Here is a 17,142-nt window from a genome sequence, read left to right as displayed (position 1 = left end):
AGCATTATTTACAGTATTGAAAAATTAGATACAATGTATATTTCTGACATTAGGGGAATGGTTAATTATGAGGCAGTCATATATATATATATATATATATAATTATTTCTGGCTCATCTGTAGAATAAAGGGCTTAGCCTCAAGTCTTGTTTTAGACTGCTATTCAACTCATATGCTATTTCCTCAAAGAAAACAAAACAACATTAGCAAGAGAATAACAGTCTTCAAGGGAAACATCTGTGTACGCCTCACTATACCTGAAAAGAAGGCTGGAACATGTTAATTCTAACTGTGTTGATGAGGAAATAAAGTAAATGTATGTGTGTCTTTTTTTTTTTCTGTAACTATGTGACTTGCTCACAATATATGATAGAATGTTTTCAAGTATTCGTGTTGGGAAGGGAGAAAAAGGAAGCCATCTTTTTAAACTTTGGATCGTATGCCTGAAAGTTGCTGTTTCTCATCAACTTTAGATTAAAATGCAGAATTATGTAAAATATAAGGGTGTATTACTACAAGTCATGGAATATTGGTATCTATCATCCAGTCCTCATGCATCATAATGAAAACATACTTCTTGGTGTTCTTGATTTTTTAAAGGATTCTATTAGGAAGAAAATGCTTGTTTTGTGAGTTTCAGGAATGTCTAAAATTGTTTAGTGATGACTGTTAAAGCCATCTGATAATTAGTGTGTGTTTTTTAAGGCCAAAGATAATAAGTGGCAGAAGTAGGACCAAGTTCTAGGTCCTCTGACTATCATTTGGGGATTATTCTGTTATACAAGCAATATTTGCAGACTTCTTCATTCATGGGTACTAATTTCTAAATGTAACTTACAACTTGTTATTTAGATTGATGGCACCTGGGAGCCACCATTTTCTGATGAATCCTGCAGTCCAGTTTCTTGTGGGAAACCTGAAAGTCCAGAACATGGGTTTGTGTTTGGCAGTGAATACAGCTTTGAAAGCATGATTATTTATCACTGTGAAACTGGTTATGAATTAGAGGTAAGCGAACAAATTGTTTAACTAGCATTAATTTGTTTTTCCAATATACTTAGGAGTAGTTTTAGTGTTACGCCATTTTGTTTCACCGATTTGGGTCCTAAAAGACTTTTCTATACTTTGTTGCCTTATATTTCAGCAGTCTCTGAGAAATATTTAAAGTGACTTACAATTTTAAAAAGCAAAGTAAGTCTCAAATTAAAGAATCAAAGCCATGAAAAAAAGAGGAACTTTGTATACCAGCCACAAGACTTTAGTTGGTCATTTAAACCTGTGTTTTCGCCTCCTGTTAATTGTATTCTGCACAGTCCTTCTGTCACTGTGGGGAGGCAACCATAAGGATTTAGTTATACAGAGCTAGGGTTTCCTCAAGCAATGGGCCCAAATACCTTGGAGGGTTTTTGATTGAGATGCCAGGTTCCCACCAGGCAGCTATGGCCTGAAAAAAAATCCCCAGAGCAGTTCTAACCAAGTACCACGATAGGTCTCAAGACCACGCTTGCCTGGTTTGTAATGTTAAAATCCCATCAGCAGCACCTATTTACTTTGGTGCGAATGCTGCAGTCAGTTTTGCTAAAAGCATGATCACATCATCAAACTTGAACTTTAAGAGGCCTGTTTTATATTACATAATGTTGTCCTTTGGTTTTTCAGGAAACTTCTTTCCTGTTTTGCTGTTATAATGGTATTAAATGTAGGTTTTGCAGACGTATGCATTGCCAGTGATTTGTTAAATGTGTATAGCATGTTCCATTTTTTTTCTGCTGACCATAGAACCAGAGAACTTTCATAAGATAGGTCCATGAAAGCTGGAACTAGGCTTAGGTGGATCTTGTTTTATTTCCTCAAAAGACTTTTTTTTAAAAAAAGATGGGGGGAAAGAAGGATGATAATGTAATGGTTATTGCAATTGAAGAGTTTTTCTGTTTTTGAAACTCAATTTCTCTTCATGTGAGAGTACTAATCTTGCAATTTGTTAAGAAGAAAAGTGGTGTAAAATCTAAACAAATATATAGCAAACTGATGGGTCATTAAATTTGAGGAAGTAGATAATTTACCTTAAAAATTTTAGAAATATCCCAGTGTTAACCACAAAATTGAGAGAGATGCTATAACAATTGTTCTTATTCCAAGCTACATGTTTGAATCACCTGAGAAAGTTTTTATAAATATTAATGTCCAGTTACTTACAGAAATAACCAAGTCCAGGTCTGGAACATGAAATGTAAAAGATTAGCCTAGAAAAGCTTATCCTATGAGTTAGGAGGGAACCTATTAAAGGCGAGATGTTAAAAAAAAAAACTCAGGAGCCAATTGGATGAGGCTTCCACAGGCCAAGATGAGACCATCTTAGCATCAATAAGGGTAATAACTTTAATGGACTGAAACACATCAAATACGTCATGAATGACAGTAGACTCACAATGATACTAGAAGAAAATTAGTTGGTAACTTTTAGGGGATACCCATGAGCAAATTCATTATTTTGCAAACACAGCAAAAGGGGGAAAAGTATCTTTTCAATGCTAACTGGATGACTAAGTAACCAAGTAGTAGATGAAATCAGTCAATAATGATAGAATTTAAATCTCAGAATTTGCAGCTCTTATGAATTAATGGATTTAGGTTATCATCATCATGGCTACTGATGTCAGAAAAAAAAATAGAGGCACCCAGACATTATAATGCCTCTGGATGGAAAAACACACCATTAGGGAAAAGTCTTACCAAAAAAAGAACTGTTGAATTTGAATTTTTGCATTTTTAACAAGTGCCCCAGATACCAAAGGTCAATGGCTGGAAAAGTGGTTAAGAATAGGGACTTGGTCCCAGCAGACCTCTGTTACAGGCTCTCTGCTCTTGCTGGATGAAAGATGTTGGGGAACTGACTGAACCTCTCTGAGCCTCTGTTTCATCCCATCTGTAGTAGAAATGCCATAACCACCTTTGCAAAGTTACTGCAAGGACTGGAGATAAAAGAAAGTGGCAACACCACCCTTTATGCATTGTCTGAGTTCAGTAGAGGGTAGTTATTATCATTACTCCTAGTATGCATATTATTACCAAAATCAGACAAAGCAATTAAGACAGCTAATGTAAATCATGTTAAATTTTCTAATATGTAAATAAATTATCATTTTTATGTAAGGTAAACAACTTCTTTGAGCCATCTAAATCTCAAAAATTTTACTACACATGCAGTCTTCTCGAAATAAAAATCACTACAGGCAACTGAGGAATAAATCAAAATAACTCAAAAATGGGATAGTCATGTTCTAAAATCACTGGTAGTGAGCAATAAAGTGGTTTCTATGATTCTAAAACTTACTATAACTATCTAACTTAATTGTTGATTAAGCAGATACATTATGTCAAAAATAGTAACTTGATGCTAATCTGGATCTAAAACTCCAGATAAAAAACAAAACAAAAACAAAAACAAGATAAGTAAAGGGATAGAGAGAGAAAAAGAAAGAAGGAAAAGCATGATAAAATTTGCAACTTACTAAGGAGGGAACCAACGGGCGGTGTTTGATTTTTGTTTTTTACAGCAATAGTTACAGAAAATAGAGTTGAGCTTTTATTGGAACAAAAATTGACGTAATTGGAACAGAATATTATGTGAATTATTGGAAGAAAAAGGAAAATATCTTAGTGGGAAAAATGCTAACCTATTGACTAAAATTAGCTACTTGAGTGTAGTCCACTCTGGAAGTACCCAAATAGGGAGCTGGCTTTGATGGCTTGGCACATACTTCCTCAAAAGTAATAAAAAATAATTCACAAACTAGAATAGTATATTTTCCTGTGCATACATAAGTATATAAACACAAGGAAAGTACAGCAAATGTTAACAGGGTTTATCTCTGAATGAAGAATCCTAGAAAACTTTGTACTTTTCTTTCATGTTTTCCAACCTTTCTGTAGTCAAAACATATTATTTTTTCAATAAGAAGAAAATAATGAATATATATTTTTTAAAAATTTAATTTTATTGGTTCAATTATTTTCTTGGAAAGTCAGGAGAGTATCCTTCCATCAAAGTCAATGGAATTTTTATATGTAAAAATCTGTCAGTAATTAAACTGATAGCTCAAAGAAAATACCTTTGAATAGAAGATTAAGGATAAAAGACATCAGTCAATCAGATAAAAACCAAAGTAGAGGTGATTGCTCCTTTTCAGACATTTTGCTAATTTAGAGCACAGCTTCAAGAGAATATGTATCCAAAGAGCTCTGAGGACTGAAAAGCCATGAGACAAAATCCATGTGCTAAGGTTCATATACTTGACTTAGAGTCAAGCCCCTTAATACATTATTGGAACCTAATCTTTTTTTTTTTAACATATAATGTTAGAGAATTTTATTTATCTAATTATTCCATAGTAAATTAGGAGTTTAAAACATGGGAAAAGGTTATCATTAGGAACACTGATGATTACAGTAAAAAATAAACAACAAAAAAAGAGGAAGCAAGGACGCATAAAAATTATATCCAGAAATAAAAACCCAGTAATCTTAGCCTAGCTCAGCCTATAATAACTCTAGGGGGGGCAAACAGCCTGTATAGCCCCCAAGGGCTATGAGATATTGGAAAATATACCAAAAGTGCATTGAGAATAACAACTATAAATATTTTTTTAAGTAAATTACATTATTTTTACTCTATTTCTGAAGGCAGGGAAATAAATTTTAGAAAGATTTTTACTCAAAATATGTAAAATTTTACTTGCTCGGGCCCTTAATAGGGTAAGTTTATCTTTAATGGATACGTTACATTGTCAAAAAGTCAATCCTGATACCCATAAGATATCTTGACATGTTTCATGTCCAAGGGTATAAATAAACTAATTCACCTTCTTTGCTGTACCTCTCAGATATTAAAAAATAAATTTAATTCAAAATATTAAGTATCCTAAGCAAATGTACCTCTCTGACATTTCAGACACATTCTTCATCAGTCTTTGCTATTGGTTATAATTAGTTATCATTTAAACAAAAAGTGAAACAAAGTCTGTACCTTAATTACACTCATCAGCCAGAATACGAATTTTGAGGTAATTTGATGAAAACATTTTTGAAAGTTTAAACCTACCTCTTAAACTATATTTATTTAATGAATTTATTTAGCATTCCAGTGCCAAGAGTTTCAAGTTCACATCCGAGATGACTTTGTATTCCCTTAGTTTTTCATTATAGAGGTACCATCTTGTCAATGACCTGTTTTCATTGATTCACAGGGGAACAGGGAACGGGTCTGTCAGGAGAACGGACTGTGGAGTGGAGGGGTGGCAACGTGCAAAAGTAAGTCAAATGACACTTAGTCCCCAAAACGATACTAAGGACACAAAATAACAATGTGGCCACATTTTCTTTATAAGTCATTTTTGTAATTAAAAAAAAAAAGAAATTGACTCCGTGAACTGCATGAGAACATTTTACTGGCTTTTGCTCAAGGGCACCAAACCGATAGAAGGGTGAAACGCTGTGGTAGAGATTAATGATTAAACTGGAATAGAGCACAAGATTGCTGACACTGGAATGGCAAACATTTTGTTTAGAAACTAGTTAATTATTGAGTTTACCTGCCTTCTTTTTATGGGCTTTTCCCCAAAATAATGATAAATTAGAAGGCTTAGAGCTGTTGCCTTGGTAACAGTCCTGGGCAATACTGACATCTTAAAATGATGTTGGTACCACTGTCCAATAAATGAATATTCACACTGTTTGTGGAACTTTCATTAACTCATTGTATGAGAACAGCCAAGTGTATTTAGCAGGATGCGGGTGAATACAGGTGACTCTGTTCCTAGGACATGGCTCATATTACTCCTCTGCCGAAAGACAATGTATTTAAATACAGTAGTTACAAACCAATCAAAATGGCAGGCTTAAAAATGTTTTTCTCTTAATAATTCTGGAGGAGTCATCAAATTTTCAAACTAGAAGGGGCCTCTTGAATAATCTAGTCCAGACCCTTGAGTTGACCAATGAGTGAAAACGGGCTGGGAGAGGGGAAGTGACCTGCCCAGTATCAGAAATGATTTTAGTGGCAGAGCTAACACTAGGACTTGGGGTACCTGAATCTTTGTTCACTGTTGTTTCAACCAAACTGTCTAGTATAGATTAATCAGTTGATTTTGTATGCAATAGGAATCTTAAGTCTTTTAAGCAATATTATATGGCTGAAATTCAATGGGGAATATGACTTTTTAGTTCTAAAAAAGAACCGTGTGTGCGTGTGTGTGTATACATAAACACATACATAAACATTGAGTAACATCTCAAGTCCCAGAAAGGCATCATTGGGCATTCCCAGTAATAGCATTTTTTTTATCTCAGTTGTTCATTATCAAAAAGTGTGTGAATGTATGTGCAGGGTGAAAGGAGAGGAGAATGAAAAGGAAACACCTATGTCTGGAATAGGAAGTTGCTATGGTGTCGGTGAGGGGATTGTTTCCGTTTTGCAGCAGGTTTAATTCACACTACAATGATAATGGTTTGAATAGTTTCTATCTCTGAAATGCAAGATAGTAAGAAAATGCTCTGTGTGGATCCTGTTACTCTGTGGTTTTCTTTTCTTTTTCTTTCTAAATTATTAAATAAGTGATACAAGTTCTTTGCAGAAGGAAAGAGGACTGGGAGAATCACTTAAGATGAAGCTTTTCTTTTTCTTTTTAGAGACCAAGTGTGAAGCTCCACTTGGGTTTCTGAACGGGAAAGCTGAAGTTGAAAACAGTACTGCTGGGCCCAGCGTGGTGTATTCCTGCAACAGAGGCTACAGCCTTGAAGGGGCACCCGAGGCCTCCTGCACGGAAAATGGGACTTGGAGCCACCCAGTTCCTCTCTGCAAACGTGTGTGTTGACCTTAGGAGGGGATTAAATCAGATTCAGGTTTCTAATTAGTTTCCCAAATGTCTAAACCATGGTGGAAAATTCACCTATAGGTGAGATTGGCCCAGAGAAAGGTATCTTTGCATATCCAAACCAAATACTATGGGGTATTTTTTTTTAATATCTTTATTGGAATATAATTGCTTTATAATGTTGTGTTAGTTTCTGCTGTATAACAAAGTGAATCAGCTATACATATACATATATCCCCATATCCCCTCCCTCTTGTGTCTCCCTCCCACCCTCCCTATCCCACCGCTCTAGGTGGTCGACACCGAGCTGATCTCCCCATGCGATGCAGCTGCTTCCCACTAGCTATCTATTTTACATTTGGTAGTGTATATATGTCAATGCTACTCTCTCACTTCGTCCCAGCCTACCCTTCTCCCTCCCCATGTCCTCAAGTCCATTCTCTACATCTGTGTCTTTATTTCTATCCTGCCCCTATGTTCATCAGAACCTTTTTTTTTTTTTAGATTCCATGTATTTGTGTTAGAATACGGTATTTGTTTTTCTTTCTGACTTACTTCACTCTGTGTGACCAACTCTAAGTCCATCCACCTCAGTACAAATAACTCAATTTCATTTCTTTTTATGGCTGAGTAATATTCCATTGTATATATGTGCCACATCTTCTTTATCCATTCATCTGTCGATGGACACTTAGGTTGCTTCCATGTCCTGGCTACTGTAAATAGTGCTACAGTGAACATTGTGGTACATGACTCTTTTTGAATTATGGTTTTCTCAGGGTATATGCCCAGTAGTGGGATTGCTGGGTCATATGGTAGTTCTATTTTTAGTTTTTTAAGGAACCTCCATACTGTTCTCCATAGTGACTGTATCCATTTACATTCCCACCAACAGTGCTAGAGGGTTCCCTTTCCTCCACACCCTCTCCAGCATTTACTGTTTGTAGATTTTTTGATGATGGCCATTCTGACTGGTGTGAAGTGATAACTCATTTTTGTTTTGATTTTTATTTCTCTAATAATTAGTGATGTTGAGCATTCTTTCATATGTTTGTTGGCAATCTGTATATCTTCTTTGGAGAAATGTCTATTTAGGTCTTCTGCCCATTTTTGGATTGGGTTGTTTGATTTTTGATGTTGAGCTGCATGAACTACTTGTATATTTTGGAGATTAATCCTTTGTCAGTTACTTCATTTGCAAATATTTTCTCCCATTCTGAGGGTTGTCTTTTCATCTTTTTTATAGTTTCCTTTGCTGTGCAAAAGCTTTTAAGTTTCATTAGGTCCCATTTGTTTATTTTTGTTTTTATTTCCATTTCTCTAGGAGGTGGGTCAAAAAGGTTGTTGCTGTGATTTATGTCATAGAATGTTCTGCCTATGTTTTCCTCTAAGAGTTTTATAGTGTCTGACCTTACATTTAGGTCTTCAATCCATTTTGAGTTTACTTTTGTGTATGGTGCTAGAAAGTGTTCTAATTTCCTTCTTTTACATGTAGCTGTCCAGTTTTCCCAGCACCACTTATTGAAGAGCCTGTCTTTCCTCCATTGTATACTCTTGCCTCCTTTATCAAAGATAAGGTGACCATATGTGCGTGGGTTTATTTCTGGGCTTTCTATCCTGTTCCATTGATCTATATTTCTGTTTTTGTGCCAGTACTGTACTGTCTTGATTACTGTAGTTTTGTAGTATAGTCTGAGGTCAGGGAGCCTGATTCCTCCAGCTCCATTTTTCTTTCTCAAGATTGCTTTGGCTATTTGGGGTCTTGTGTGTTTCCATACGAATTGTGAAATTTTTTGTTCTAGTTCTGTGAAAATGGCCGTTGGTAGTTTGATAGGGATTGCATTGAATCTGTAGATTGCTTTGTGTCATTTTTCATTTTCACAATGTTGATTCTTCCAATCCAAGAACATGATATATCTCTCTATCTGTTTGTATCATCTTTAATTTCTTTCATCAGTGTCTTGTAGTTTTCTGCATACAGGTCTTTTGTCTCCTTAGGTAGGTTTATTCCTAGGTATTTTATTCTGTTTGTTGCATTGGTAAATGGGAGTGTTTCCTTAATCTCTCTTTCACATTTTTCGTTGTTAGTGTATAGGAATGCAAAAGATTTCTGTGCATTAATTTTGTATCCTGCTACTCTACCAAATTCATTAATTAGCTCTAGTAGTTTTCTGGTAGCATCTTTAGGATTCTCTGTGTATAGTATCTTGTCATCTGCAAACAGTGACAGTTTTACTTCTTTTCTGATTTGGATTCTTTTTATACCTTTTTCTTCTCTGATTGCCGTGGCTAAAACTTCCAAAACTATGCTGAATAATAGTGGTGAGAGTGGGCAACCTTGTGTTTTTCCTGATCTTAGAGGAAATGGTTTCAGTTTTTCACCATTGAGAACGATGTTGGCTGTGGGTGTGTCATATATGACCTTTATTATGTTGAAGTAGGTTCCCTCTATGCCTAGTTTCTGGAGAGTTTTTATCATAAATGGGTGTTGAATTTTGTTAAAAGCTTTTTCTGCATCTCTTGAGATGATCATATGGTTTTCCTCCTTCAGTTTGTTAATGTGGTGTATCACATTGATTGATTTACATATATTGAAGAATTCTTGCATTCCTGGGATAAACCCCACTTGATCATGGTGTATGATCCTTTTAATGTGCTATTGGATGCTGTTTGCTAGTATTTTGTTGAGGATTTTGGCATCTATGTTCATCAGAGATATTGGCCTGTAGTTTTCTTTTTTTGTGACATCTTTGTCTGGTTTTGGTATCAGGGTGATGGTGTGAAGTTCTATATTTTTAAGCCTTATATTATCATCACTGAGAACCCAGCTCCAGCAGGGCTAATGCTCTGCCTTCAAAGAAGCAAACTCAGAAAAGAGGGAAAATACCAGTACACATTTTCTTTTATTTTTAACAGCAAATCCATGCCCTGTCCCTTTTGTGATCCCTGAGAATGCTGTGCTTTCTGAAAAGGAGTTTTATGTCGATCAGAACGTATCTATCAAGTGTAGGGAAGGCTTCCTGCTCCAGGGCCAAAGCATCATCACCTGCAACCCTGACGAGACGTGGACACAGACAAGTGCCAGATGTGAAAGTAAGTCAGCACATGGGATCCAGTGAATTCCATTAGTGGGAAGTGTTTTCTCATCTTTGGGAGATTATTTTCAATCAGGCAACTTACATGTAGATATTTAGAACTCTGTCTTATCATGGTCATCAACTTCTGTCTTGCTACTTTAAATTTTTTTTTTTTAACTTGAAATCCAAACATAAAACCACAATCCAGAACTAGACTAAAACCTGCCTGACCAGAATTTACTGAACAGGTTTTCAAAACGTGCTCTCCTAAGAATGCGCAGGATATTAAATCTAAGATACCTATTTTTCTCCACACTGTCAGAGTCCCTAAACTCTCCTTTAATGGGCTATGCATGCTTTGCAATACAAAAATTATTTCACTGTGGTTCTCCAGCTTGAGCAGATATCAGAACCACCTAGAGGGCTTGTTAAAAACAGATTGCTGGGAGACTTCCCTGGTGGTCCAGTGGTTAAGACTCCATGCTCCCAATGCAGGGGGCCTGGGTTCAATCCCTGGTCAGGGAACTAGATCCCACATGCTGCACCTAAGACCCGGCGCAGCATGCATGCATGCATACATATGTAAATAAATATTTTAAAAATTTTTTAAAAAGCAGATTGCTGGGCCCATCCTAGAGTATCTGATTCAATAGGTCTGGAGTGAGCCCTGAGAATTTTCATCTTTAACAGTTTCCCAGGTGTGGCTGATGGCAATACTGCTGGTCCTGGAACCACAACTGGAAAACCTCTGGACTAGCACCATGCTGATACCTACCACACAGTCTGGCAGCCTCTCTTGCTGCCTTGTGATAACTCTTGACATTATTCTGCTTTTTTTTAATATTTTAATTTACATAAGCATATGCTTTTTTATTTTTTTCTTTTATTGAAGTATAGTAGATATACAATGTTGTGTTTCAGGTGGACAGCAAAGTGATTCAGTTACAAATATCTATATATATATATTCTTCTTCAGATTCTTTTCCAGTATAGGTTATTACAAGATATTGAATATAGTACCCTGTGCTATTTTATATATAGTAGTGTGTATCTGTTAATCCCAAATTCCTAAGTTATCCCTCCCCCTCCTTTCCCTTTAGTAACCATAAGATTGTTTTATATGTCTGTGGGTCTGTTTCTGTTGTATAAATAAGTTCACTTGTATCATTTCTTAGATTCCACCTATAAGTGATATCATATGATATTTGTCTTTCTCTGTCTGACTTACTTCTCAGAACTTTGGAGTTCTCATTTGTAAATAGCACCAATAATGCCTATCTTATAGGTTTGTTTTGAAAAATGAATTGGTGTATATTTGTGATATGTCCTGATAGGAAGAGCTGTAAAATAACCCCAAATCCTTGAATTTTCAGCTAGCAGCCTACTGCAGCATTAGAATTTTGATTTTACTCCAGAAAAGTGTGTATCATACTTTTAGCTGGGATTTGGGTCCCAACTCCTTATGAAATCTACCCCTAGTGAAGTGGGACGAACTAAGTATGTATAAGCCTTGACTGTCTAGGCTCCTTTAAAGCCATCAGCCTGAACTAAAGCAGGCCAAGTGGCCCGATTCTGCCCACATATCCTCACGTTGGCCTTAGCTCCCGGAGACTTACCACTCAGGGCACTGGAAGCAAGAGCCAGGAGAGACATGCATTTATTACAAATGTCCCTTCAGTGCATGCTTAATTATTCCTCAGTATTCTTGAGAAGATCCGGGGTTGCCTAGGAGAGGAGACAGTTTCCACACTTGTTGTCCTCAATCCCTCTTTTGCATTTTCTGTTAGACAGGAAGTCTTTGGCTTAGAACAAATATCCTTCCTGAGGGACCAAAGCAGCCACCTTCCTCATCCTTTTCACCTCATCCTGCTATTTATCACTACAAATCAGTGAGTAAATTTAGTGTGTATGAGAATCCTCTGGGGAGAGTATGTAAGATGCAGACTCAAAAGCTAGAAAGCCCAGAAGTTTGCATTTTTAATAAGAACCCAAGCTGATTCCCACACAGGTGGCCTGAAATCCGTGCTTTGACAACCACGTCTGTGAACCATCAAGCTCACTGGCATCTTTTTACATGCTGTTCCCCCAACCTGGAAGCAATAGTCCTCCTATCCACTCGAGCTTTATAGCCTGGTCCAAAGGCCACTGTCGTGATTCATACCCTGACAATCCTAAGCATAATTAGTTACATTCACCTCAATTTTTCTACAGTATGGCATCCGGACCTCTAATATAGCTCTTTTTAAGTTGTACAATAGTATTTCTCTGTCTATCTTCACCCATTTGTCTGAGCAAAGGTACAGCATTTTCTCCATTTATTGCCTTCCAGTTTCTGGTACACAGTATGCATTGATACATATTGGATATCTGACTGATTGAATTAATGTTTTTAACTACCTTAGAAGGAAAAGAAAATTTAGAAGAATCAGACAAATTGATCATCCCCTCTGGCAAGATTTTAATAGTATTATGACCACAAAGTGACCTTTTAGAAGCCAGTTCATGAAGACTCATCTAAACGTTAGCCTTATACAAACTGGATACTAATGAGAGTCCTGACTCCAATCCAGTCCTTGTCTTGTGAGACACCACAGAAAAACTCTAGTTATCTAGTTTATTCTCTTGTAAAATTCTCAAAGCAAAATTAGTTATAAACATTTTTATTTAAATATTCAGTACCTGCTCTTTTAAAAGAGAGGATTCTCCTTCAATCTTACATCTTCCAAAAGAAGAGAGTCACTGCTTTACAGTCTTGGAAAGAGGGAAACTAATGTGAAACCTTGAATTTCATAAACCTCATCAAGCTGTGTAAATGGAGTATCTTTAGGCTAGAGACGGTATTCATTCATATACTCACCTTTCAAACATGTATCGAGAGCCCATTGTACGCCAGGCACTGTTCTAGGCGCTAATAAAACAGCCATGATGGAATCTGCAGTACTACAATTCATGATCTTTACTCGAAAGTGATAGACTATAAATAATCCCCATGCTTCTTCTCTTCTTATTTGATAAGCATGCTGCATTGAAGTTCTTATACCTCTTTGGCGAGGTATAAGAAGGCAAGACTTATTGCCTTGAGTATAAAACAGCTCAGCTTCAACATATGAATCAGGAGACAAAACCTTTGATTGTACATCTAATTTTTCTAGAGAGCAGCAGGTGATGCTTTTAGTTTCTGGTGTCTTTCAGATATTATGTAGGTGAAAAGGTTACCTTTGTGTATTTTGTCTTTCCTCTTTAAGTCTTAGAGGTGAAACTGTGTCCTCTCCCAACCACTGGCTGGGTTAGTAGCACAAGCTTAATTATATTTTTGGTTTTCCTATAGAAATCTCATGTGGTCCACCAACTCACGTAGAAAATGCAATTGCCCGAGGTGTACATTATCAGTATGGGGACATGATCACCTACTCGTGTTACAGTGGATACATGTTGGAGGGTTCCCTGAGGAGTGTTTGCCTAGAGAATGGAACCTGGACATCACCTCCTGTCTGCAGAGGTAAGGAAATATTTGAATGGTTAGTTCTTAGTGAAGCTGTAGGAAAATGTATATGGCAGTCTGATATGGCCAACAACTAGTATGCATGCTATTCTATCTTTCCTTGGCTTTCAGTCTTCTTTTAACATGTGTGTCATTTTCCTTAACTTTATGAGTTTGATTTTTGAAGACTTGCACACAGACCTCTGGCCCAGCTCATGGCCCCTTTCTGAGTCAATCATGGCTCCTTACGCAAGTCTTCTCTCCAAATCTTGGAAGTGCTCTCCAGCTGCTAAGGGGAGCTGTGTCATGTCTGGGCGATGAGGGCACCTCCTGGACACTCAGGTGTTTCAACACAGATTCCAGTTCTACTCGTCCATCCTGAGCAGACCCTGAGCCCCATAAGGGATGAGGCAGTCCACCCAGAGGGCAGAGTATGAGACAAGAGGTACTGGGCGGCCCCAGGGAAGCAGAGCCCACCACTTGGTCTCCCTGGACATGCCGGGGGCTGGTGGCGAGCATTCCATGTTTACACGAGCTGTCTCTTTACTTGCTGGATTGAATTTGCAAACCTAAGGGTGAATTTTGTGAGTGCATTCAATAATATCTTCTCGGGGACTTCCCTGGTGGTGCAGTGGTTAAGAATCTGCCTGCCAATGCAGGGGGGACACAGGTTCGAGCCCTGGTCCAGGAAGATCCCACATGCCATGGAGCAGCTAAGCCCGTGAGCCACAACTACTGAGCCCGCAAGCCACAACTACTGAGCCTGCACGCACCTAGAGCCCAGGCTCCACAACAAGAGAAGCCACCGCAATGACAAGCCCGCGCACCGCAACGAAGAGTAGCCCCCGCTCGCCACAACTAGAGAAAGCCTGTGCACAGCAATGAAGACCCAATGCAGCCAAAAATAAATAAATAAATAAAACTAAAAATAATAATAATAATAATATCTTCTCGGAGGGGGAGGTTTCTGTGTTGAAAATTCTGCAAAATGGAATGAGGTAGATAATGAGACATCCTAGTATGTCCTTCTAAAGCTTACATTTCTCTAATAAGATAGGCTACTTTTTTTTACAAATCATAATAATTATTCCATTGATTCTACAAATACTTACTGAAAGTGAGAAATTCTGCTACTGAACAAGACAGACATCACCAAGGAACTAAAAGAATAATCAAGTTGTTAGATGGGTTGTCCACATGGCCATGAGGACAGTGGTCAGATTTGGATTTGGGGTGAAAAAAGGCCAAAGTCTTTTTTTTATTATTTTATTGTTGATTTTTCAGTTTTATAGTTGATTTACAATACTGTGTTAGTTTCAGGTGTACAGCAAAGTGATTCGGATATATATTCTTTTCCAGATTCTTTTCCATTATAGGTTATTACAAGATATTGAGGGAATTCCCAGCTGATCCAGTGGTTAGGACTCTGTACTTTCACTGCCGAGGGCCCGGGTTCAATATCTGGTTGGCAAACTAAGATCCCACAAGCCCGCATGGTGCGGACCCCCGCCAAAAAGAAAAAGATATTGAATATAGTTCCCTATGCTATACAATAAATCCTTTTTATTTATTTTATATATAGTATTGTTTATCTGTTAGTCCCATACTCCTCCTCCTTTCCCCTTTGGTAACCATAATTTTGTTTTCTTTATCTGTGAGTCTGTTTCTGTTTTGTAAATAAGTTCATTTTTATTATTTTTTAGTTTCCACATATAAGTGATACCATATAATATTTGTCTTTCTCTGACGTACTTCACTTAGTACGATAATCTCTAGGTCCATCCATGTTGCTGCAAATGGCAATATTTCGTTCTTCTTTATGGCTGAGTAATATTCCAGTGTGTGTGTGTGTGTGTGTGTGTGTGTGTGTGTGTGTGTGTGTGTGTGTGTGCATATATATCTGGACACTTAGGTTGATGGACACTTAGGTTGCTTCTTGGCTATTGTCTGTTGTCTGCTATTAGCTATTGCCTATTAGCAGCTATTGTCTGCTAATAGCTATTGGCTATTGTCTGCTATGAACACTGGGGTGCGTGTATCTTTTCGTATTACAGTTTTTGTCTTTTCTGGATATATGCCCAGGAGTAGGATTGCTAGATCATACGGTAACTAATATGGTAAATTTTTTAAAATTTTTAAGGGACCTCCATACTGTTCTCCTTAGTGGCTGCACCAATTTACATTCCCACCAACAGTGTAGGAGGGTTTTCTCCACACCCTGTCCAGCATTTATTATTTGTAGACTTTTTGATGATGGCCATTCTGACCAGTGTGAGGTGATAACTCATTGTAGTTTTGGTTTGCATTTCTCTAGTAACTAGTGATGTTGAGCATCTTTTCATGTGCCTGTTGGCCATCTGTATGTCTTCTTTGGAGAAATGTCTATTTAGATCTTCTGCCCATTTTTAAATTAGGTTGTTGGTTTTTTTGATATTGAGTTGTATGGGCTGTTTGTATATTTTGGAAATTAAGCCCTTGTCGGTAGCATCATTTGCAAATATTTTCTCCCAGCCCATAGGTTGTCTTTTCATTTTGTTTATGGTTTCCTTTGCTATGCAAAAGCTTATAGGTTTGACTAGGTCCCATTTGTTTATTTTTGCTTTTATTTCTTTTGCCTTGGGAAACTGACCTGAGAAAATAGTGCTACAATTTATGTCAGAGAATGTTTTGCTAATGTTCTCTTCTAGGAGTTTTATGGTGTCATGTCTTAAGTCAAAAATGCCAAAGTCTTCAGTGACTTTGGGGGCAGGGAGAATTGAGGAAATCAGTGAATGAAAGGCATGAGCCTCAAAAGAGGCAAGGGTTATTGCAAGAGAAAGGAGATTAATTGTCTGGAAGCAGCAATGAGAAATGAGATCACCAGCACATGGGTTGTAAGAGTATGTGCAAACTCCTCTTGAGAGGGTTGCTGAGGAGGTGGTATCCTCAAGGAATAGCCCAGGTGTCACTTAAAGTCAGAAGTCAAATGAAAGTTGTGTGTTTGTTTACTTGTTTGTTTGTTTCTTCACTTGTTTAAGATAGTGTAGGACAGTGGTATCACCAAAGAGCTACCGGCCATCAAAGGCCTCCTTTGGAAGAGAATTTTCGCATCTTCTAGAAGGGCACTTCCCCTGGTCCAGATCAAAAGAGACTATCTTTTTATATAAACCACCTTGTTCCCTCCTGCCCTGAATCCTCAAATTATGAAAATGTTGATAGTTACAGTCTCAGAACTACCCAAGCTTGTTTATGCCCCTCCTGAGCCCCTCATGCTCATCCCCAACCGAATCTTGAGGTTGGGTTTTGTTTCTCTTCCTTAAAACTCGATTCAAGGAAATAGCATGAAATGTAAATAATCAGTCCTATTTTCTGACAACCACCCTTCCATAATTCCCTAGATTTATGGTTCATCCTGCTTGTTTTCCAGCTGTCTGTCGGTTCCCATGTCAGAATGGAGGTATCTGCCAACGCCCAAATGCTTGTTCCTGTCCAGACGGCTGGATGGGGCGTCTCTGTGAAGAGCGTGAGTCTGTCCTCAAATCTTACTTTGAGTCCCAGTGGTTAGCCTAGAAGTTGCCAACTCAGGGGAGTTACTAGGAGCTGGCTTTACCAGTGGCAGAGATTCACTTGCTTAAATCCCCTAGCAGACCAGACAGAGGGCCAAGGGCTGATTTACACATGTCATTTAGTTGCAGAACATCTAGAATATCAGTGATCTTGAAAAATACAGTTA

The 17,142-nt window shown here is 37.6% G+C and overlaps 1 protein-coding gene across 1 annotated transcript in view; it reads left to right on the top strand.

The window, feature by feature from the left end:
* SVEP1 (sushi, von Willebrand factor type A, EGF and pentraxin domain containing 1) overlaps positions 1-17,142 on the top strand; it is a 183,320-nt gene that overhangs the window by 154,543 nt on the left and 11,635 nt on the right. The window contains exons 40-45 of the mRNA XM_057548136.1: positions 853-1,008; positions 5,247-5,310; positions 6,688-6,861; positions 9,789-9,965; positions 13,278-13,448; positions 16,837-16,932. Of these exons, the coding sequence (XP_057404119.1) occupies positions 853-1,008; positions 5,247-5,310; positions 6,688-6,861; positions 9,789-9,965; positions 13,278-13,448; positions 16,837-16,932 (838 nt within the window). The remainder of the gene's footprint in view (positions 1-852; positions 1,009-5,246; positions 5,311-6,687; positions 6,862-9,788; positions 9,966-13,277; positions 13,449-16,836; positions 16,933-17,142) is intronic.

The sequence above is a fragment of the Balaenoptera acutorostrata genome, chromosome 6 (genome assembly GCF_949987535.1).
Source record: "Balaenoptera acutorostrata chromosome 6, mBalAcu1.1, whole genome shotgun sequence".
Classification (NCBI taxonomy): Eukaryota; Metazoa; Chordata; class Mammalia; order Artiodactyla; family Balaenopteridae; genus Balaenoptera; species Balaenoptera acutorostrata.
This window is presented reverse-complemented; position numbering and strand designations above follow the sequence as displayed.